The following is a 25,283-nucleotide window of genomic DNA, read 5'->3' as shown; positions in this document are numbered from 1 at the left end:
AATAGGTTGCTCTGGTGCATGTGTTATGTAGCTAAATCAAGTTCTGCGTGATGTATCGATTTCTTGATTTCAAATATTTGTTTAAATATTGAAGGTGAATGGTGTGTTTAGTTTGTAAATGACTGACCATAGAAATTGTACGTCTTTGTTTGGACAGTCAAAATTCAGTTTAAAAGTGCTCTGCTATGCTACGCGTTTTAATACAATTTAAGACTCTTATCCTTCGCTAAATGCACAGACAATTGACAACAATCCTTAAATGAACTACAATACATGTGTGATGCCTTATATGTTTTATGGATGGGAATGTCCCTGTTGAATCCAAAATTAGTTTTTAGTGAAGAAAGTCTAACATGGATTGTCCGACCATTGCTTGTGTTTCTTATCAGAACAGAAAAATCACTTGAATCATATTAGCTGCTTTACATTAAGATGTTTCACTAATTCAAACATGCTCTATTACAGCCGATTGGGCAAGCAGTGGATATTATTTGCATCCATTCTAAATTTCTATGCATATATTGCATCCAGTAAGGATGGTAATACCTCGACTGACATTTCGTTCCAGACATAAAGTTGTCATTTTGAAAATATATATCTACAAAATCATACAAAATAAAACAAAATAATACAACATAAAGTCCATATGGAGCAATCCTTAATTTACAGCTGAGGCAAAAATTGCGAAATCATTTTAGACTTGAGTTGGACTCCTTTTTTAGTTTATTCTCTAGGATGTGAGAGACAGACTAGGTAACACCTGCTATGGAATACCTCAATTGCATATTCTACATTATCATCTAGTACGCCTGTGATCATGATGATGGAGGGCAGGATGAACTGTGACCATTAATCATGTCATCAAAGTTACTCATGTTAAGTCACATCCTGTCCTTGTCATGTTTCTTAACCAGTGTCATGTTAACCATGCTAACTCCTAGATGCTATTCATAATCGTTTCCCTGTTAGTCATCTCAACTAAGTACTCAGATGATCCAACAAAGGCGGTGGGAGTCTTAAAGTTCTGTCTAATCCTTAAGGATTAGTGCCCGTTCCCCGCATACAATGAAAGGACCAGTTGCTCCCAATGACACCCAGCATCAACAGTTAATCTACTGGAGTAGTCCCATAATTACTTCGAGCTATTACGAAGTTTATGACAGCCTTTAACCGGTAGTAAATGTATGACTAATGAGACACCTGATCGGCAGGTGGTAACTTCTCCCTTCAGAAGACAGCCCTGACTGCTCCCTGCCACCCTTCACACTGTGAATCACATTAGATGACTGGCAGTGTGAGGCCCGGCAACCCCATGTTGTCCCAGTCCTGTCCAGCAAGACAAATAATAACACTTCGGTACGAATAAATATGCCAGATGACCCATTTCTACAAATAGCTGTTTGCACATTTAACCACTTGTTCAAATGCATGCATATGGGCGGTAGGCGTTGTGCGAGGTGAATCTGACATTCTTGGTGGGGCTGTCATTTCTGAGAGCCAGTGAACGAGCATGTTGAACAACAACCAGCTCTACACCGTGATACAAAATCTCCATAGCTGAACAGTGAACCCAATTACGGTCATAATACATGCCTATACCATGTGTACTCCAGTTAAAGTTCACCCTGACATGCACTGGCTTGAGGGAGATGAATCATAGCTAGCTAATCAGCTCAGGTAGTTATTACAATACATAGCGATGCTTCTCATGTTACGGATTGTGTGTCATGTGACACACCTATAGGTTAAAAATGAAGACCACTTCCTCCAAGACTTATCTCTCTATGCCACCATGAGTCCTGTTTATTAAAAAAATAGCTGTAGAAAATTTGTATTTTTTAAAATATTTTTCATAAAAATCCTTGGTCTAGACATGCTAGATGTTACTCAGGCAAATCTAGTTTCCTTGATCATGTTGACTCATCATTTGAATTCAGCAGAGGAGGAATGTTTCTAAAAAAATTTAAATACTGTTATTTCTAAGAACTGTTTGCACCATGATGAGAGCGGTCGGGTAGCCTGATGGTTAACATGGTTAAAGCATTCTATTGTCACTTCGAGGACCCAGATTCGATTCCTGTCATGGGTACAATGTGTGAACCCCATTTTGGGTGTCCCCCACCGTGATATTGCTGGAATGTTGCTAATAATCCAAACTCATTCACTCCACCACAGCGCTATTGCTATATGTTCTGACATTGTGTCTTATTATTGTCATTACTGTATAATATGTTTAACTGTCCTAATGTATAGTGTGTTAATTTGCTTATGTCCCCTCCCCCTCGTGTAACATATACTGATGGAAAGAAATAAGGGAACACTGAAATATATAGGGAAATAAGCTTTACTGTCAGTACATTTGAAATAGTGTGCATACAAATTCAACATGTCAGAATAAAATGTTTAGATGTGTTTGTGTGCATTGTTTCCAACGTGTGTTTGGTAGACAAGGCTGGGAGCCCATGATAGCATATCAATTTACTGTCTCTAAAACTAAATGTTCCCTTATTAATTTCCATCAGTATATAATTCATCTTAAGTGTAACCACTGGGGATGTAGGGATGACTTTTATATAGCAACACCATCAGAAATTAGATGCTTTTGTGAGTCAGAATTGTTTCCAATCTTTTAACAATATTCCAGCAATATCATGGCGGGGGATGGGAAAATGGGCTTCACACATTGTACCCATGTTGGGAATCGAACCTGGGCCTTTGATGTGACGACCAAACACTTTAGCCACTAGCCTTTTGATTTAGATTTACTTACATGATTAAGTCTAGACTAACGCATCGTCTCTAAAAATAGATAACTTTGATAGAAACATATAACTTCATTTAATTTGAAAAGGAGCCCCACTGAGATAGGAGATCCCTGAGCCTGAGAAAAATCTAGACTTGCTTCATTTAGGGCTTTTGCACCACTGAAAGGTCTTGGTGGAAGGGAAATAATATGGTTCAGGGACTGTGAGACAGACTAGATTAAGACATAGCGTTGATACTGGTGGAATAATTTTTATTATGTGTTGTTCACATATGTATTATAAATGGAAAAGCAATGCATAAATGGAAAAGCAATGCATAGATAGAAAGGAGTAACAGTTTCACCTTGTTTCACATGAAATCCTGGGGACCCTTGAAATTATGCCACAGTTCTGGGGATGGAATTAGCATTACCCGCCTAGTCCGGAGCAGTTTTGTTAATGTTAAAGGTATCCTAAGGGTTTGTAGAATTTCAAACATTTGGGGGGTATGGCTATGTGTTATCACTGTTCCGGCTAGTAGCCGTTCTTGGTTAATTTCCATCCCTGTGGTTAGAGACAAGCAGGAAGTCATTATTAGACTGCAGTGGAGGTAAGAGTCTTACTGCCTTGAAGGATATTAGTTAATGGGCGTTGTACCGATATTTTGACAGGATTTCACTGAACATCAATTTTGACATTCTACATTGTACTTTAAATATTTTTTAGGTACTTTTTGTTTCTGACAGTTTATTTATGTAGCGTCTTCTAACCAAGTTACAGCACAGAATCCCTGGTTTGCCTTCACATGATACACTTGAAGAAGGACAGCTCTTAACTAACACCAGACAGGGGATGTAATTATGAGCCTTTGTTCAGGCTGCTAATACTTTCTGCCTCCAAGTCTTTGATCTGCCCATATGATTGCTTCTGTTCTTCCCTAAGCAGGCAGTTGTGAATTGCCAGGAGACTTCCTCACTGATATAACACCACATTTGCCCAATTCTGCATGTTCTTTGAATTCCTTTGAACCTGTGTCCTGTATCAAAATTAAGAATGAGTTTTTAGACATTACTTCGATTTGCTGGATGAAAATAGGATGCTAAGCTTGGTTTGCATTGCATAAAGAGTAAGACTATCTTGAATGGCAACATTTAGCGTTTACACATGAAAAAAAATGAAAATCTGTCTGTCTGCCTGGACATTCTTTTACTGAAGTAAAAGTATTTATTGAAGAAACTAAAATTCTGACACCCTCATCATGCTATTAGCCATACACCCTGTTCACATCACCTCTATACAAATGTGTGTATATGTACAAAAACTACATACATGTGTAGAAATACATACGGAGTAGAATAGGTCTTCATAAACCCATGCTTGCCGTAAAAGGTGACTATGCTTGTTGTAAAAGGCGACTAACGGGATAGGGTGGTCAGGCTCGCTGACTTGGTTGATGCATGTCATCGATCTCAATTGCGCGGATCGATGCTCATGATATTAATCACTGGATTGTCTGGTCCAGACTCAATTATTTACAGACCGCCGTCATATAGCTGGAATATTGCTGAGTGCCGCGTAAAACAACAAACCAACCAACCAACCAACTTGTCATGTGAACATGTTTACTCGTGTGTATTTTTACACCAGGAGCAAATTTGCATCATGTCTGGAGCAGGTGCAAATTTAAATGTGTGTATGTTGCAATGTGAATGTGTATGTTAACGTAAGAGGATGATCTAATTAAAATCTGTTCTTTTGCCAACACCAAACAAATTGTCAACAGATGCCAACTTTTATGCATATATACAGAGTTGAGCAGACAGTGTTTTCTTTTGGTTTCAAGGAGTCAAAACTTTGTGTACAAATTAAATCAAACACATGTTGCTTCACACAAAAAATTGCAGTGAACATGGTGAAGTAACTCTCTTCTCATTAATCTTTGATTGGAAAACAGCCTGTTTTGTATTGAAAGTAGTGAACAGACTGACAAAGATGTGTTCCTTACACAATTTACATACTTTATTTACACACCTAAGTTGATTTTCATGTGAACGCATAGTAAATTTACATATACACACATATGTATAGTTACACATGTGCAAAATTACTTACGTTTGTAACTGTTGTGTTTGCTGAATCAGGCCCTCCTCTCCAATCAATTCCGATTATGCTTCTTTTCATTCAAAAGCCACCAGTCCAGGGTTGATTATTTGCAGTCTTTGGGAATATTGCTGACTGTCAAAATACCATATTGACTTACCTGCTCATAAACCTTCTCCAACAATGCTCTTGTAGTAGGCCTTTTTTCCCAGTTATCAAACTGTCCATGACAGACGTTTCTTGTTTATTAACTATCAATCGCCGAAGAGAAGACATATTTGTGTTTATCCCGTATTTGCCAACATTCACGATAGACGGGACACTTTCCGTTCAGGTACCTCATTGGTGTATCACATGACAATGATAACAGCACAAGCATTGGGATATTGGAAAAGCCAGACAAGGGTGAAATGCTTTGATTGACACGTTTTTGGTTTCTTGCCAGAACTAGACATTTCTCGATATTTCTTATTGGTCTGTCTGCCTTGTGTGAAATGAAGGTGTACATCTTGAACTTTGGAATGATAAGAGAGAGTGAAAGGTGTCTGTTCATGACATTTCCAGCACTGTATTGTCAGCTTTCTTCCCTATAACAGGGATACATCATGCATCAAGCAGGGTTAGAAATTGGCACTAGTCCTGTAGTCCTTGCAAAACTGCCCAATAGTTAGGTATCATAAAGACCAGTAGAAATTTGCCCTTTTTAAGGGTTTTGCTATATGTTATAATTATAAGGACTATTGGACTAAAACTGTTAGTTTCTACCGCTGCATCAAGGATCACAAGAGTTACTGTGTTTTTATTACATTCATGCCTGTAACTAAATGGAAAATTGTACCTTTTTGTTGAACATTGAAGTATATTTGTAGTGTGTGTCAATAAAACTGTTTTTGTCATCTTGTTGAAGAAAATGCGACTTCCTTGACGACTGTAATTTAGAAATACTGATGACATTTCAATGTATTGCCCCATTTTTCCTCTATCTGCAGTCTTCAGGACCATAATCCAATTTAGAACAGGTGATTGGGATCAGGGCATTTTTTTTTCTTCCTAATGAAATCTTTTTTTGGTAAGCTGTAACCATGGGAACAGCATGTAGGTATGAACATGATCAAGAGTGAAAGACAAATTAACAGACTTTTTTTCAACTGCCATCCAGTTCAAACCTTACAGGCATTGGTAGTGTTACAGGCATGATTAGAAAAGGTAGTCGACAGAGAAGAAACGAGAGACATTACTGAACAGGAGTGAGCTGTTGCTTCATGTTGATACTGAGGTGCGTATGACTGAAATGCTTTGTCGCGAATGTCGATAAACAAAGCTTATTGCACATGACCTGTTTGAGGTCAGTTAACATGTGCTACCTATGACGCAGGTCGTGTGGAAGGGGGGGGGATCACTGGCTTTATTACCTGCTTGATTAATGGCAGGTGACGTGATGCTCAACAGTTTGTAATTGTCCTTTATATCTAACCCTTGTGCCTTGAATCCATGCATTTTTTCTAGGCCTTGCATTAGTGTCTTAGTGACATCTAGGCCTAGAATCAGTACCTTGTATCAAGGCCTAGAATCAGTGCCTTGTATCCAGGCCTAGAATCAGTGCCTTGTATCCAGGCCTAGAACCAGTGCCTTGTATCCAGGTCTAGAATCAGTGCCTTGTATCCAAGCCTAGAATCAGTGCCTTGTATCCAGGACTAGAATCAGTACCTTGTATCCAGGACTAGAATCAGTGCCTTGTATCCAGGACTAGAATCAGTGCCTTGTATCCAAGCCTAGAATCAGTGCCTTGTATCCAGGACTAGAATCAGTACCTTACATCAAGGCCTAGAATCAGTGCATTGTATCCAGGCCTAGAATCAGTGCCTTGTATCCAAGCCTAGAATCAGTACCTTACATCAAGGCCTAGAATCAGCGCCTTACATCAAGGCCTAGAATCAGTGCCTTGTATCCAGGACTAGAATCAGTACCTTACATCAAGGCCTAGAATCAGTGCCTTGTATCCAGGCCTAGAATCAGTCCCTTGTATCCAGGCCTAGAATCAGTGCCTTGTATCCAAGCCTAGAATCAGTGCCTTGTATCCAGGCCTAGAATCAGTGCCTTGTATCCAGGCCTAGAATCAGTGCCTTGTATCCAGGCCTAGAATCAGTGCCTTGTATCCAGGCCTAGAATCAATGCCTTACATCAAGGCCTAGAATCAGTGCCTTGTATCCAAGCCTAGAATCAGTGCATTGTATCCAGGCCTAGAATCAGTGCCTTGTATCCAGGCCTAGAATCAGTGCCTTGTATCCAGGCCTAGAATCAGTGCGTTGTATGCATTGGAGGCCTAGAATCAGTGCCTTACATCAAGGCCTAGAATCAGTGCCTTGTATCCAGGCCTAGAATCAGTGCCTTGTATCCAAGCCTAGAATCAGTGCCTTGTATCCAGGCCTAGAATCAGTGCCTTGTATCCAGGCCTAGAATCAGTGCCTTACATCAAGGCCTAGAATCAGTGCCTTGTATCCAAGCCTAGAATCAGTGCCTTGTATCCAGGCCTAGAATCAGTGCCTTGTATCCAGGTCTAGAATCAGTGCCTTGTATCCAGGTCTAGAATCAGTGCCTTGTATCCAGGTCTAGAATCAGTGCCTTGTATCCAGGCCTAGAATCAGTGCCTTACATCAAGGCCTAGAATCAGTGCATTGTATCAAGGTCTTGAATCAGTGCCGATGTTATCAGTGGCTTGTATCAATCCTTGTATCCAGGCCTTGTATGCTGACCTTGAATTTGTGTCAAGTTATCCGCTGCTCGTATTTAGGCCTTGTGTCAGTGACTTGTATACTGACCTTGAATCACTATATCATAGCTACAGTTGTTTCAAGTACCGATGTTAACACTGGCTTGTGTCAAGGCCTTGAATAAGTGCCAAGCTTAGTTCAATGCCATATACCAAGGTATTTTCTAAGGGTAGAGAATAGATCTTCAGCAACCCATGCTTGTCGTAAGAGGCAACTAACAGGACCGGGTGGTCAGGCTCGCTGACTTGGTTGATGCATCATACAATCATCGTATCCCAATTGCGTAGATCGATGCTCATGATGTCAATCACTGGATTGTCTGTTCCAGACTGGATTATTTACAAACGCTGTCATATAGCTGGAATATTGCTGAGTACGGCGTACCCAACAAACAAACGAACCAACAAAATTAAGTCAATCTATTGCCAATATGAAGCAGTGTAACTTCACATGTGTATTAGCATTCTGTGTGGATTAATGTTGATGTGTGCTAATAGATGATGGAGGTAGCCCAGTTTCGATGTTATTGGAGCATAAAGTGATCCATTTAGTGGACTGTTTCAGGATCTCAACATGCTCAATAGATCAATTATGGCCCTTCCATTTTAACATGTTCAATGAGAATTTGTCATTGCTTCAGACATTGTTGGCGATTCTGTCACATTCTTATCAACCATACAGTATGAGGAAATCTTGAAGTAGTTTGGATATTACACAGGCCATGACAATAAAGACAACTGTTCACAATATAAATAGATTTGAGATTTGGCGCCTGTTATCCATGAAATAGATGGGGACACAATTATAAGTCTACATTATGTTGTGATAACAACAGTATGTTATAGTGCTGTAGAATTGCCTCTTTGGTGTAGTGGAGTAGAGCATCTGTCTGAAGAGCAGGTCTGTGGTTCGATCTCCAGGACACCTCATATTAAAAGATGTTGAAAGATGGTTCTTGTTTTTACCCTGCCTGGCACTTGGCATTCAGGGCATAAAACAAGGACTGATAGGATTAGGAATCAATATAATTTGAGTAGGTATCCATGTTAAAGTGCAGCTAGCACTGTAAAACTGGCATTAGCACGCAAGCTGATGCACACATATGTTTTTTGTGCACATGGCTATTTAAGTGAATCTTGATGCCAGATTAAACACTGTTCAACCCCCTGGCATTAGAAATTGGCACTAAGTCCTGTAGTCCTTGCCAAACTGCCCAATTAACTATTATAAGGACTAGTAGATATTTGCCTGTTTTAAGGGTTTTGCTATGTTATCATTATAACAGGGCTCAATTTAGGAATTTTCTTATATGGGCACTTATATGAAAATTTCAAATATTCTAGAGGTACGCACATACAACACAATTGTATTTGAAAATGTGGACCTTTTTTTCAAATTTAGCAGCTAAAAGCACAAGGCCCCACCCTAGAATTATCCCTGTTATAAGGACTAATTGGCAAAAGCTGTAAGTTTCTTTTGCTGCCTCTCTTATTGTGCTATGCCTGCTTGTGCAGCTGGCCATTTGGCACAATACATGTACATGTATTATTTAGTACAGAAGACATTTGAGGCATTGAATGTAGTATTACTTCAGTCAGCAGTTGCATCCCTTAAAATCATGCTGGGGTCTGCATGTCGTGAGTTCAGTTCATCTGAGACAATGCAGTTCACTGCAGGTGTCAGGATCATACTAATCATGCGTTTGAAAGTGCCCTGACTGTGAGTCTTGTCTTGTTAGTAGGGCTGCAGCGAATACAGTGTGAGGCGAATACGATTCATATCACGAAGATAGGGTAACGAATACCAATATCAATTAACAATAACAATAACAAGTCAGCAGTTTATGTATTATTTATTATATTCAGTGAAACAATATCATAAATTATTTGACATTGTTTGTTAATTATTAATAAAATATACATTTATACACTGCACCTATCCAGGTGTATCTGCTCAAATGCGACAATAACCAACGACAACAATACTGTCAAATTAAATATTATTAGAGTGTTGTCATTGAAAGAAATCTATGCATATAATATGTTGTTATGGATATTTTTAGGCACAGGGTATGTAAATATACATGATAGCATATTCATAAATATTCGATTCTAGTGGCCATGAATTACGAATTCAATTCATGAATGGTTACGGTTCGAATCACCGAATACGCGAGTGAGATCATAACAGCCCTACTTGTTAGCGCCATAGCTGTGCTCAGTGCTCTCACCAAAGTGGTAAATGTCTTACACCAGATCCACACTGGGCAAGTGTCCCAAATTAGCACCCGTAGGCCAGTGGAAGGTAGATCTTCTGTTGGGCTCAAAGTTAAACTTTGTATGGGTCCTTATGGCCTGTAGTAAATTTATGTGTTGATTTATTTGTCACAATATGCTTCAGTGTTTTGAATGAGGCTCTGAAGAGCTCAGTTGGGGCCTGCAGCTTCTAAAGTCTATGGGTCCTGATGGCAGTCTGGCAATTGTTTTAATTTCAAACACTGCTTTGGGCTTATCTCCGACATAAAGCTGTGATGAAACTGCAGTGGTGTTCAGAGTAGTGTGGAACCAACTCGCTCCTACCAATACCCAGTTCAGTCAAAGTAGTGAAAGTGTGGAAGCTGTCATGTGGCTGTCTCCAGTACTGTGCTGACATGCTGTAATGATTATCTGACATGCTGCTCACAGCTGTCGTAGACCCCAACTACTTGTGTTTCATTCGGCCACTCTGTATCCCCCTCTGCTGTGATCACAGATCCATGGTATCTTTTCACCGAGTCCAGTAGACCCTCTTTCTTTATCATGTGTTTATAGTAATAAATTCCAGATTCGAAAACCCACCAGACATTCAACTGATGTTTACTGTGATTAATCATCTTGTTTTTTAATATTTGCCTAAGTACACAATATTTGTAAACAACATGAACAAGGAAGTCAAAAATCCAAAATAACATGCACTGGACATGCTTGAGTATTCACATAACATCACAATCAACATTTCCAACTGGATCATTTGTGTGAGTCCCATGGGAGGGAGTCAAGCATGCTTTCATCTGCATCTATTTTTAATTGGAGTGAGTGTAGATTTGAGTATTCTCCCTAGATGGCCTGATCATGACAATGTAGCAAGTGTTATATCAACTCAAATGTGCATACATAGCACATGCTGAACAAGACTTACTGAGAATCTCATTAAAACAATTTGATCTACCTGGTGAATCCATGCGGCTATTTGGCTACAATTTTGATAATTATGTACTCATGAGGCTGCTGGATACTGCTGATGCAGGGTATTGTGATGTATCATGCTGACTGGTGACTACTTGAAGTATTACTGGTATGCTAATGATTGGCCACATCTGGCAGCATACAGCCATGACAATATGTCGAGGAATAAAATGACTAATACCAGTCTTGGATGAAAACAGTCGTACTGAATATGCTAGAATTTGTCATAAATGGCGTCATAATTTCAGTAGATTTTAGTGTTACTGTGTACCAACCTAAGACATGATAATGGTATTGAAAGTTGTATCATGATATCGAATGCCCCAACAATACAGTAAGGTCATGATACGATACGTATCACGATACATAGGTCACAATACAATATGTTTCGCGATACTCATATTTACATCAAATCTCATGGAAACTTCTTGACAATAAATATTTCAGAGCAGGTGCAAAAGAATAAGCAAGCTATGGCCACATGTTTGTTGTGGCTATTTTTAGTAGTGAACTTTAAATGCTAATTACAACACATTTTGCAGTATCAGCAGCTATAGTCTGTATCAGTAAACGGAAAGTAAATAATTTATTTCAGCAAGTGTACCATCTTGTATCGATACAGAAAAAAATGTATCTTGTATCGTATCATTACATGAAAATTCATGATGCACCGGTGTATCGTTTCACCCCTGTCATTGATATGGAGAGTTCATCACCAAATTTTGAAAATGCTAAGCATCTTTAAACTGCAACCATGTTAATGAACCACTACTGAACAGTTCTGTATTACACAGCATGATGTATGGATACACATTAGAAAAGCGACAGACACCTTGTGTCAAATCCATCTGGTTCCCAACTTAATTTCTACTTGTGGTTACATAAACCATGGTTACATAACATGATTTTTGAGAGCAAACATATACCTAGTCTTCCAAATTATCTTTAGACTCTGGACTTAAGACTGTGTCCTTGTCTGATCTTCAGGAATAGTATCCTTGTCCATGTAATCTGGTGTCACAGTTTCAGGGTGGTTCATATTCTAGGACATTTGCGTATTGTCATTAAAAAAAACCTATTTTTTTTACAATTTGGTACAGATATGAAAGAAGGACATCAAAGGTTGATAAAATCGTGACAAAGTCCCTACAGTCTTTGCAAAAAACTTTTTCTTGCCCGAATTTGTGTTTTGGCATTATTTTCAGTAGATTTTAGACTCAGTAAATAGAGTAGTGTCAGCACATCTTACTTGACCAGAAGAAATATTACTTCACACGGGCTTCGGACTTGTGTATTAAGTCGCAGACTGTCCAAATGCCATTTGTCTCCTAACAAAATGCCTGGTTGTACAGAACTCCAAGTCTGTATGATGGATCTTAGTGTTGTGGAACATATGGAATTGATAGCTGTAGTTAGCTGCTGTCCAGCGATGCAGTAACTCATTACCATCTGACTCACTCCATTCACCTGACTAGGCAAGAGTAAATTACATTTCTTTATGTAGTTTCCATTTCACTATACTTTCATAACATTGCTAGATAATTGAATAAATTTATCTTGTTATGATTAGCCCGACTGGTCATGTGCCAGTGAAGCCTTCAATTTGGTCAATAACAAGTAGGTCAAAAGTTGCCAGGATGAACTTCTGACTAAGCCTTGTAATGTCTTAAAATATGGGTCAAGGGATATAATTCCAGTCCTGTATTGTTTCAAATACACTGGCAAGTTCATTACTGTAACCACTCCCCATCTTCTGAATGCATGACATGGACATGTTGGTAAGACGGGAAGGTTAACCAGCCAATTGTTCCACTAACAAGGTATTACTTAAGGTCACAGGATAATGGATGAAGCTGGGTTGGAATTTGTGTTGACTGCAACTTTTTTTTTCAATAATTGAACAAAGTGACAAAACTGAGTTCGTAAACATGCTAAAGATGCATATGTATGTAAAAATATGTTGAATCTGAATACCAGCCCGGCCTTGGTCACTGAAATAAGTTTAATGGGCAAATTTGTTAATATTAATTTATCAAAATACCATGACTATAGAATAATTTGACTTTTGTTTTGGAACATTAGCCTATTGACTGTTAGCATGTTTCATAGCATATCTGGTTTTATTTGATTTTCTCTATTTAACTATGACTAACTCACTCTATTACCATGTTTTAACTGTTTGTTTCCAACTATTCTACCTGAAAAAAGTAATGAATAATTTCACATTCTACATGCGAGTTTTACGGCAACTCTGTCCCAGCACAGGTGATAGTTTTGTCAGTCAAGCTCATGTGCAGTGTGCCTATATCAACATCCTCTTTGTAAACATTCTGAGCCAAACTAAAAGATTTATGCTGTATTTTCCTCTGCAGTGCATCAATGAGACCTTTTATGTTTCAAGATTCTGACACAATGATAACCACTGCTGTCCTATGCACCCAGCAGGATGAACAAACTCATTGATATTTATTTGTTTTTTACCTTGAAATGATAAAATATTTTCTTTGTTTCCAGGTTGTCCCAGACAAGCAGCCATGCTGATGCTGTGTCGCGATGCGAGCCATATTCTGAAGTGAAGATGAAAGGGAGAATAGAAACATGTGGCTGTGCATAAACCACTGCTTCAAGTCCCACTAAATCAAGGAATACCCTTTCACTAGGAACGTTCAAATCTGTAAGTGAATTCTGTTCCTTTGTGTGAAATAACGTTCTGGTTTAAGTAATTGCACTCTCTCTATGAGTATCTCAAACACTCTTACAATTGGAAGTTCTGAACTCAAACCATTTAATGTACCCGTGTTGATCTTATGGCCGAACAATATGCAGTCTGTGCCAAAACAATGGAGAGTACCAGCCCGGGTATGGCTCTCAGGATACTTTTCGCTAACATTTGTTTTTATATGGACTATTTTTAGATGAGCTTACAAGACCGAACAGATTTTTACTTGACTCTGTTTTCAAACTAGTGGCTAAAGTTGCAGACTGATTAGGTACACAACCTTTTCGGCCATAGAACAGGGTTTTGTAGCAGAGTGGTTAAAGCTGTTGTCACACCTAAGAGTTTTATTCCCCACCGGTAACTCTGCATGAAACACTTATTTTGCCGACAGTGTCTTAAGCATGTTTAAACCTTACTCATTTGAAATTAGTGCATACATGACAGTCAGATTTATCAATAAAAGTATTGACCACTATTAGTTGATATGGAAAATGAATTCACCCCCTCCGGTACTTGATGCTTCCCTACGAGGCGCTCAACATTAAGGGGATTAAACAAGCTTTTGGTTGGTTTGGTTTGTTGTTTAACGCTGCACTCAGCAATATTCCAGCTATATGACGGCGGTCTGTAAATAATCGAATCTGGACCAGACAATCCAGTGATTGACAACATGAGCATCGATCCACGCAATTGGGACTGATGACATGCATCAACCAAGTCACCGAGCCTGACCACCCGATCCCGTTAGTCACCTTTTACGACAAGCGTAGTCGCCTTTTACGGCAAGCATGGGTTGCTGAAGACCTATTATACCCCAGATCTTCATGGGTCCAGCAGTCAATAAATTCAGTATCTTGCCATGTTCAAACTTGTTTTAAACAAGCAGTTGTTGGCTCGGGGGTGTAGTGTCTGAGTGGCATGTCAGTGGGCTACCACAATAAAATCGGCATTATCCCGGGCTAGTACAAGCAGCCACATGCATGAACATCACTATGTAAGTGCAATAATCTTGAACGCAATGTAAAAGCTCCAATTTCTTCTCTCCTCCCATGAGAGCCGACTAAAGTTAGTTGGATATTTGTGATCAAGCTTTGTGACTTGGATTGGGTCATTGTGACCCAATAGCATAGATTAGTACTCATTTTTTCACTCAATGGTTTGTGTAATTATTTACAGGCCACTTTGATGTTGTTGGATTGTTGTTGACTGACGCATTGCTTGCCGTAAAAGTCGATCGTTTGGTCAGGCTCACTGACTTGGTTGATGCATGTCATCGTATCCCAATTGCATGGATTGGTGTCAATCATTGGATTGTCTGGTCCAGACTGAATTATTTACAGACAGCCGTCCTATAGCTGGAATATTGCTGAGTGGCTTTAAACAACAAACAAACAAAACACTTGCTCACTCACTGAAATGTTCAGACAGACAGTATGTGTGTAGTGATCAGCAGTTAATGTGTGATGTCTTTAATGCTGGACTCATTTGATGAACAAAATAGATTTTCCTGGGTGCTGAATAAGGTTGTATTTGTGTGAGTTAAATATGGGATGTTGTTAAGGCTGTAGCGAGTGTATACTTATTGATTTTGTTGGGAGTGAGTATGTGGCAAGATCTTTGTAGGTAGGACACAGATGGTCATCGTAACAAAGACTTTGGCTTGTTCCGTTATTGATTACAGTGCACTTGGCTACTGCTGTTTGTCAAAGAAGACAAGTATTATCCCAAGCCTCACCACCACCGTCTGCTTTACATTTTTTTCCACTTTTTCCCTTACTGGAGATTTATCTGCAGTGATCATGGAGATATGATTAAAAAGTTACAGGAAATCACATCACTCCCTTTGAATCACAGGAGCCCAAGGTTCCTGATACATTTTGTGCAGGCATGTTTGTGATATGTTCATGTCATGAATGCTTGGCCACATCAAAAGAATGTATGATGTTGTGTGTCTCATCTTGCATTAAAGACTTGCAAAAGGCACTGCGTGGGCTTGATGTAGCAGCTGCAGATTCAGTAGCATGATGTGGCAATCTGTATCACTGCATTATTTCAGATTGCACTGATTGTTTCTTTGAAATGAGACACGTTAGGCACAAGTGGGGTGCATTCTTTATTGTGATTGCATTTAAGTCCAGATCTTTTTAATATGAATGAGGGGTGTTTGATAGTGAAATAAGCGGATAAATTTATTATTTTAGTCAAAACTTTGGATTTCTGTTCCTGTTTTTTTGGTGATGACATTTACAAAAGAACCCCCCCCCCCAAAAAAAATAGTTCAGATTGAAACTACTTTCATGTGAAGATATCATTGTGATTCAGATACCTTATTTAAGTTATTTTTACCGCTATTGTTTATCAGCCATGAAAAAAATGCAATGGTGCGCAGTTTATGGTGCCGGCAGTATAGATCAGATATAGCATTATTGAATCCCCTTGATAAAGAAGAATTGGTAATGCCATAAAGATTATGAGAACTGCTAAGTGTTAGTAAACTTTTGGACTAACAATATTGCATACTTAGTGCTAAAATTCTGATATACTTGGACCAAAACTTGCCCAGTTTAATATATTGTCAAACATTATCAGTGGATAAGAAGGTTTAACTTTTCTCACTCACTCACTCTGCAATTTTGATTCAATTCAGTTGAAAAGGTTGACTGGACTTTGAAAGCAGTTGTTCACTGTAAAACCTAAACATTTGAATTCATTTAAGGAAGACAAAAAAACCAGACAGCATCTTAAGTAACCAAACTCATGGAATGCTGCTAAATTATTGATTCTCTAAGGAAAACCTATTAAAATTAATGTAAATAACTTTTGTGGAGCAAGATGTTTCACCTGGGAGCCTGTGAAAAGCTGACTGCAAATACAACTGGAGCCTGGTTGGCTGTGGCAGGTAGCGGAGCTCGGCTCCATGTTGCGAGGCCATCCTGAGACACGCAGGCAATGAGACAAACACCACTGATGCTGGTTACATACACTGCTTCATGCATGCATACTAAAGAAATGCTCATGTTGGTTTACTTTGAGAATTTGTGTTGAATTCCCATTTAGAAATGTGAAATTCCCTGTTTTTGTCTGCTGGTATCATCACTATGTGGATATTATCCTGACTTTTTCATTTGGATATGACTTTGAACTTAATCAGAGTTCTAGATAGGCTTTTGGTTTAGGAAGAGAATTCACCTGATGAAGGAGTAAGCATGTGCTCCCAAATGTTGTGTTGACATCCATAAATTCTCTTCCTTACGCCTTTCAAAGACTTGAAGCTTTTAGATACTTGGGTATTTTACCAGACGTATGATTGGGTATCCAGAAGTTTTAGAGGGTGTTAAAATTTATTTTAGCCACCTTTTTCATGATATTTGGGTATTTTAACCTGTTTCGTAACCATTCCTGTAAATCATTTAAAACTATATGAAAAGTAGTATACCAGACTGTGTCTGATTCTTCTTCGGGAAGACATTTTTGTTTCCAAAACCTAGCATTGTAAGAAAGGCACTATTTCTTAAATCACCAATCAACGACTGTTTAAGATACATTGACAAGGCAGATGTGCTTCTCAATTGAAATCTATCGGTATTCAAGTTTTTTGTCGCACAGGATTTTCCTAATGTAACTTCAGTAAGTGAATTTCGCGATCAGCTGATACACAATCATTTTATCTAACAGTTGTAATATATCGTTTAATCTACATGATCTAATAGTTGTAATATACGCATTAGTTTTATTTCAAAGCATATCTATTGTTTTTGTTGAATATTTGATATGCTAGCATTTATTTCGTTTGCTTATTTCAATTTATTTAACATGTTTAATCCATATTTTACGCAAATACGGATTTTATCTTGAGCACTGACTTAGTTATTAAACATGTTGATATATGAAGTGGTGTTGAAGAAGTGTAGGCGTGTGGGGTTATAACTCAGTGGGCTGGTAATAAAGTGTATGTATTTCCTGATTTTCTTATATTTCCTATACATTTCCATAATGTAATCACATATTTAGACTTTACAGTGTGCAACAGCTTTCGGAATCCAATGTATAGGAACTGATATTTCCAAAACCATGTAGTCCCCGAACTGTTTGTTTTCTAATTGTTTTCTCATGAACAAAAACATTTGTCACCTCTCTTTAGAAAATTAGACTTGATTTTGTAATAGCTGACATCTTCGCCACATCAGACTTTGACTGTTACATGTGTATCTTTGAGGCATATGTTTGATTGATTTTGTCCCACTAGCCGCTGTATATGACCTGTGACTGTTTATGTAGATTACTGGTTCAACAATAGTATTTGTTAGTCACAGACTCACCAGCAAGCTCTGACTAATATGTGCATTAAGTCCAATGATTTAGCCTTTTCAGATCCTGATCTGTCAAAATACATTTCGATAGTGTGTGTTGCCTTTGTGTCCTAAGCCCAAGGAGAAGGAAAAAGTTGCTCAGGAAGCAGAGTTCCCACTGGCTTTTGAAACTTCGGGGGGACTGGTACTTTTTAGAGTTGCCACTCCTACTGGACTGGCAACTCTAAAAAGTACCAGTCCCCCCGAATTTATGTCAGGCACAACTTTCAACAAATAAAAAACGTATGAAATTTACCTGATTTTAATTCTGTCAACATTATGTCCAGTGCAATGACGTCATCTCTGAAGTAGCTTAGTTAGATTTACACATCATTCAGACATTCACCAAAGTACAGTTACAATTGTCTCTTTTTTTAAATATTTCGAGACTAAGTTGCTACAAATATATATTCATCCTCGAAGAAAAGCGAAATGTTATTTACTTGAACTAAAATTAGACAAGGGGAAACCCTGATGGTAACAGACAAGCTGACTTTGTTTCGAAAAATATACTTGTATGAATATTGCCAATGTTTTGTTCAACAACAAATATTTATTATGTACTTTACTTGCCGGTCCACAGGAACTGGTAGTCACATGAATTACTGGTACAAGCCTAATTTTACCTGTAAAAAACTGGTAATTACCGGTAGACGGGAACACTGGCAAGCTTAGTGGGTGTTAGTATCTTTTCACATGGTAAAACAATTATATGACTTGAAAAGTTGTCATTTATTACAACAAATTTGTGTTGACAAAAAATGTTTAAAATCATCTCTAATATTTGTCAAGAGAAAATTGCTGACAGTGTAAGATCATTGTTCATCCCAGGTAGACCCTGCTGAATTTGGCTGCATTTCATATTTGTCCTGAATGATGTACCACCGTGGAGATCTTCAGTGACCCATGCTTGTCTAAAGGGGCGACAAACAGGATGTGGTGGTCAGGCTTGCTGACTTGGTTGATGCATGTCATCGTATCCTAATTGTGTAGATTAGTGTTCATGATATCAATCACTGGATTGTCTGGTCCATAAAAGGTGGGTTACAGACCGCCGTCATATTGGTGGAATATTGCTGAATGCGACATTACCAACAAACAAACTAACAAAAAGGTCAATCTAATTCCAATATGAAGCAGTCAACAAACAAATCATCAAATATCACCTGCCTGCAGTGGGCACACAGATGTAGTGTCCAACTGGCCTTTAGCTTTCGCAATCTCTACGTGTATTTGATATTCTGCTGCAATAGGAAGTACTAGGCTAATGCAATTATAACATTCAGCATGGGCATTATAGCTACTTTTTCACCCATACAAATGACATTTAATCCTTTTTCTATCCTGATTATCTGAAATTTCACTTCCCGTTACACAATTTATCACTCAAATATGTTGTCATATTCAAAAAAGTGCCATCATTCATGATGGTTACACGTTTTTCATGAATGTATTTTATTAAGTCTTAATTTGTCTTGAAAATGTGACCGTAGCTATGAAGAGGGGGGAAACATCTGCTTTATGTCAGATGTTTCCTGTCAACTGTTGAGCAAGATATGCAAAACACAGCTGATGTGTCAGCTTTCATTTGTCCGTTTGACCTTTAGACATGATGCTATATTCACTGCTGTTACCACAACTACTCAATGATCCCATTGACATGCCTTCAGTCTCGTGGTAGATTGAGAGAACAGTGGTTTAGGGCGCTGCAAATCTTTTTGTGGGTTTGAATTTCATATTCACTGTGATTATCAACCTTGGTTTGCTATTTTCAGAAAAGTGATAAAAAAACATTAATGATTTTATGTCATATTGGGATTTTCTCGGACGTTAAGCAGACATAATCATGATTATGTGATAAAACTGAAATATCGTACAAAGCAACAATAAATCCAACTCACTCACTCCCTTTCTCACTATGTCCAACCTGTGGTGGATGTTGTGCCCAGGACCTGCCCAGACTGTGTTGTAAGGCAGCTGGCTGGCAGACATCAGTGGCACTGCAATGAAGATGTTGACATGCCATTGATGCAGGCTAGTGTCATGGAATCAGGAAACAAGCACCTGTTGAACATCCCTTCATTAGGGTGACAGCAAACATGGCTTAGGTGATACATTCCACATTACTGTGGCCTACTACTGTGGCCTGCCAATGTCTCCCCTACTTTATAACTGTATAAAGTGTACGTAACATGTGTTAATGGTCTCAGGATGTATAGCATGAGAGTATGTATGATGCATTATGTGTTGATGGGCTCAGTGTATAACACTGTGTTTTGCACTATAGTGTGTATGGTGCATTATGTGTTGATGGGCTCAGTGTATAAGACTGTGTTTTGCACTATAGTGTGAATGGTGCATTATGTGTTGATGGGCTCAGTGTATAACACTGTGTTTTTCACTATAGTATGTATGATGCATTATGTGTTGATGGGCTCAGTGTATAACACTGTGTTTTGCACTATAGTGTGTATGGTGCATTATGTGTTGATGGGCTCAGTGTATAAGACTGTGTTTTGCACTATAGTGTGAATGGTGCATTATGTGTTGATGGGCTCAGTGTATAACACTGTTTTTTTCACTATAGTGTATATGGTGCATTATGTGTTGATGGGCTCAGTCACAGTATAACACTGTGTTTTTCACTATAGCATGTATGGTGCATTATGTGTTGATGGTCTCAGGATGTATAGCATGAGAGTATTAATTAGTAATTCTTAAAATTGTCTTCAATATATTATTTGCATTTATGGAGATATTAACGTGAAATCAGTCGATCATCTATGCAGATTTACACAGTATGCACACTGGTTGTAATGCACAAAAAAAATGAGCAAGTTCTAATTAATGGCACTGCAATATGTGCATTCATGTGTATTTATGAGTATTTATGTGTTTTTGGAGTTGATAAAATCAGATTGTCATTTTAGACTGAACTTAAAATCAGTCATCCTCATCGTGACGTCCACTGTGCCAAAGCTGTTGTCTACTTGTTATACATGCTGTCAGGGTCATTGCTCAGAATCCTCATCATTGTGCAGTTGTTTCTGTTTTGCTTGGTCTGCAATGGCACCTGTATTCCCTGAATCGTATGTTTAATACAGTGTACACAGTTTTTAGGGGTTGGTTTTTTTGCCCTTTGGGTTTAGCATTTTAAATTCACCACATTAACTTAATGGACTTTATTTAGGTTGCAAATAACTGCATGTACCATTGGGAAATCTTAAAGCACAAATTTGGAATTTTAAGTGACTTTTGATCCAGAATGTACAGCAAACATCGGCCACTGGGGAAAGTGAGGAAAAATTGTTGCTACACTTTGTTGGATGAAATTGTCTCAGGGCAAAGTGGGGCGGTCGGGTAGCCTAGTGGTTAAAGCGTTCGCTCGTCACGCCGAAGACCCGGGTTCGATTCCCGACATGGGTACAATGTGTGAAGCCCATTTCTGGTGTCCCCCGCCGTGATATTGCTGGAATATTGCTAAAAGCGGCGTAAAACCTAACTCACTCAATCACTCAGGGCAAAGTGTGCCAGTACTGAGTCATAAACTATGACCAGGCAGATTCACATCAAACATAACTCATAAGGAACCAACGCTGACTTGCTGAACAAATATGCAATAAGGATGATGATGTGTGTACACACTTTACAGGTTTATGAACAATTATAAAAAACATCAGGTATGTAGATGCATTCAGCCGACGCTATTATAACAAGGTTTATACTGAAGCACTGACCTCAAACATGTTAAGTACTTATGAGCTGGCTCAAGTCAAATGTGTTCAGTGGTTTAATGTTTTGTGTCTCGATGTTTAATGGTGTCGTAAGTAAGGGGCAATGGACATGTATTGTACATATATATGAAGTGGGTTGTCCCTGAACCATGTTCCCTTTCGCCCCACCCTTACTGTAATGCTATAGCCTCAAATGAAGCAAGTCTATATTTTCCACTGGTTCTGGATCTGAGATAAAATTATATATTTTCTGAGACATGGTGTTAGTCTAGTGGTTTGTGTATGCTTGAAGGTTACTCTTGTAGTCAACATTGCAGCACAGTTATACCTCTGCTGCTTACATTGTTGAAGCAATGCATTGTCGCATCTTGCATGGTTAACACAGTTTTAATGGACTTCAAACAGTGTGCGAATCAAATGGTAGACCCATGCCCTGTGGACCCGTGAAGATTCCGGGGTAGAATAGGTCTTCAGCAACCCATGCTTGCCATAAAAGGCGACTATGCTTGTCGTAAAAGGCGACTAACGGGATTGGGTGGTCAGGCTCTCTGACTTGGTTAATGAATGTCATCGATCCCAATTGCAAGGATCGATGCTCATGATATTAATCACTGGATTGTCTGGTCCAGACTAGATTATTTACAGACCGCCGTCAATTAGCTGAAATATTGCTGAGTGCGGCGTTAAACAACAAACCAACCAACCCATGCCCTGTGGCTGTCAAAAATTTGATCGGTCTAAATTTTGATGTGAGAAACTAAGCTAGACTGATTGTCTATGATGATTAAATTGAAGGATCAGTTAGAACATTGGGGCAAATATTGTAGTGATAAGTTTGTTTACACATTTGAACCTTGTTCAGACTTCTTGGTTTGACAACTTCTATTCATTTACCCAACTTAAATTGCAACAAAACTTATGTTCAAAAAAGGTCTTTCATTCTTGTTCTCGATTATGCCTTTTGCAGTCTTAAACTTTTCAAGGGGTGCATGCCCCTGTACTCCCCTGGAGGACCGAATTAAATAGCGTTTCGTGTATGGATTGGTCCACCTTCCAAAGTCTGAGGCTACCAGAATATATTTCATGACAACCTAATTGGCTACATGTGATGCTTCTTGGTGTCATACACTGCTTCAAATGTTCTCTTTTGTTTAAGGTAATTCATAGCAGAGGCAGCTTTAGAAATTGGCACTAGTCCTATAGTCCTTGCCAAACTGCCCAATTGTAAAGGTATCATAAGGACTAGTAGAAATATGCCCTTTTTAAGGGTTTTGTTATATGTTATCATTATAAGGACTAGTGGACGAAAACGGTTAGTTTCTAACCCTGAGAGGCTTACAAATAACTTGCTGTTTGAGGGTATATGGTATTAATAAGTCTAATCACACTGTCTTTTAACAAGAGGGGTATTTAGGTTATTCAACCAGCATAAAAGCAACGCTTCATCTTTCTTTCCTTCTCAATATTGAGGCATTTCTCTGAACATTGTTGTATCAGGTGAGCTACAGTACTGTATTGCTAGTTTGCAAACAGGAGCTTGTGACCTGTGTTTTCTGTTTTCTTCAATTTAATTATGATAATAATGAAGAGCATCTTACACCATTTCATGCAATTCCTTGCTGCACTCATTGAAATGGACTGTAATTGTTTCCTCACTAAATCTGTCTGAAAAAAACAAGGAAATCCTGTCAACTTTCCTCAATAAAATTTTCAAGGATTTGTTGAATATAACCTTGATATGAGCAATGAGTGGCTTTGAAATAAGGAACAAATTTGTCCTTTTGTGATATTTTGATTCCTATGTAATGTACCGTATTCGACGTAATAAGCGCCCTGCTCTAATAAGCGCCCACGGCGATATTTGTTAATATATTGGCTAGTGAACAATCTCAATTAGCACCCCTTCCAATTGATTAATGTACACAAGACTTATTTATTTGTGTATAATACGCACTCGTATGTTATATGCACCCTTAATTATGGGCAATTAAATTCTGGAAAAATATATCTGTCGTATATAAACATTTCAGGCTGTCGGCATAAACCACGAAATTTACGATCTTTCAACTCAATATAATATTCTAATAAGAGCCCCCTAATTCTAATTTTGAGAGCGCCCTGGGCGCTTATTACGTCGAATACGGTATTTTAGGATTAATCCGTTTCATTTTGTATGGAGTTGCGGAAATAGAGCCATTTTGCCCACTGCAACACCTGGTGTACATGACCTCTTATAGTTACAAGAGCCTTTGTTCGATTGACATTGGTTTATCAAAAATGTCATAAGCTTCCATCATTAGCTGTAAGTTTGGTTGCAGACCATTGTGTCCATTCTGTAATCGTGGTTGCTTTAAGTAGTCAAAATGCTTAGGGATAGAACTCTACCATGGATTGTTACTAAACCCCACGCTGTCATGTAACTGGGATACTGTTAAAAGCGGCGTTAAACCCATGTCACTCACTGATTCTAAACCCAAAATTGATAATTAGGTGTACTTCCTTGAAAAGCAAGAATTTCAAGCTAGTCAAGCCTTTTCAGGTCACGATTCTATCCAGTGATAAATGTAGTGAATTTCCAACAAGGATGTTGATATGTGATTATTTGTTTTTTATATGCTGTTTTTTTCCAGAACCATGGATGAAAAGAGGGTGGTGGACTACTTTGTGGTGGCTGGCCTCCCCAGCAATCCTCTCCCCTTGGAAGAATTCACCAACGAGGCAGCCATCAAACCCTCCTTCAAACAAGACCCTATCACTGAAATTGCAGTCATCAACCGCAGTCTGGGTGAAAAGATCCCCAAGGGATTCTCCTGCATCGAGAGGACTCCGTCTGGGTTCCCCGCTGACCTGAACCATGGTTCTATACGCTGCCCTGAAATGTTCCTTTGCTACAGGCGGAGTCGGGAGAAGCCACCTTTAACTGACCTAGGGTGAGTCTGTTCATTGACCATTAAGAGTTGGGATGCCCAAGGCCTTCTGTTTAATTCAGAGAAAGGTTCTTGTGTTTCCTGTGTCTTCAGTTGTATTTGATAAGGCAAATAACCCAATAGTTATTTTCCGGTCCTTCTCCGTTCCGTAATATGGCAATCTGTGATTAACCACTTTGTAAATAGGGCGTAATCAATAAAGCCATGTTTGTTGAGAACATTTGGAAGTCAAATTATCATTGATTCACTTGTGTCTAATCACATTTCAGTTTATGTAATCTGATATCTTGTTTAACCTCAGCTTGAGCTAACATTAGGAAGTAATAATTTGATTTTCTCTGTACGAGGATATGACATTAAACTGGACTGATTGCAGAAGGACCTTGTGTTGACACGTTAATATTTAATGTGGCGGTTCATTCAATTCATTTACCTCATCTATGGAAGTTGTAACTCAGTTATTCAATGCAGTTATTTGCAGGATTACACAATGAGGGTGTATTATCAACTAGACCATCGGCTGATCATCCAATGCAGTGTTGAATTTGATCAGTATCCTAAGTGCCAGGAATTATATAGATTGGAAATCAAGTTGCCAGAGATGGGAGCAACAATAGGTGTCTGTCATGCAAATAATGCCGGGTCTGATTTAGTTTTATTCCTGTCCCTTGTAGAGATATTTGGTCTGTTGAACAACAACCCCATGGGAATTTGA

General features: G+C 38.7%; 1 protein-coding gene across 5 annotated transcripts in view; it reads left to right on the top strand.

Moving 5' to 3' along the window:
• Window positions 1-25,283, top strand: part of LOC124136659 (C-myc promoter-binding protein-like) — an 85,222-nt gene that overhangs the window by 15,473 nt on the left and 44,466 nt on the right. For all 5 annotated transcript variants that reach the window (XM_048402734.1, XM_048402776.1, XM_048402812.1 and 2 more), the window contains exons 2-3: window positions 13,354-13,513; window positions 24,272-24,571. In XM_048402734.1, the coding sequence (XP_048258691.1) occupies window positions 24,276-24,571 (296 nt within the window). In that variant the 5' untranslated portion in view covers window positions 13,354-13,513; window positions 24,272-24,275. The remainder of the gene's footprint in view (window positions 1-13,353; window positions 13,514-24,271; window positions 24,572-25,283) is intronic.

Source organism: Haliotis rufescens, unplaced genomic scaffold (assembly GCF_023055435.1).
Source record: "Haliotis rufescens isolate VD_foot unplaced genomic scaffold, xgHalRufe1.0.p SCAF_1, whole genome shotgun sequence".
NCBI lineage: Eukaryota > Metazoa > Mollusca > Gastropoda > Lepetellida > Haliotidae > Haliotis > Haliotis rufescens.
Note: the sequence above shows the minus strand (reverse complement) of the source record. Positions and strands in the feature narration are given on the sequence as shown.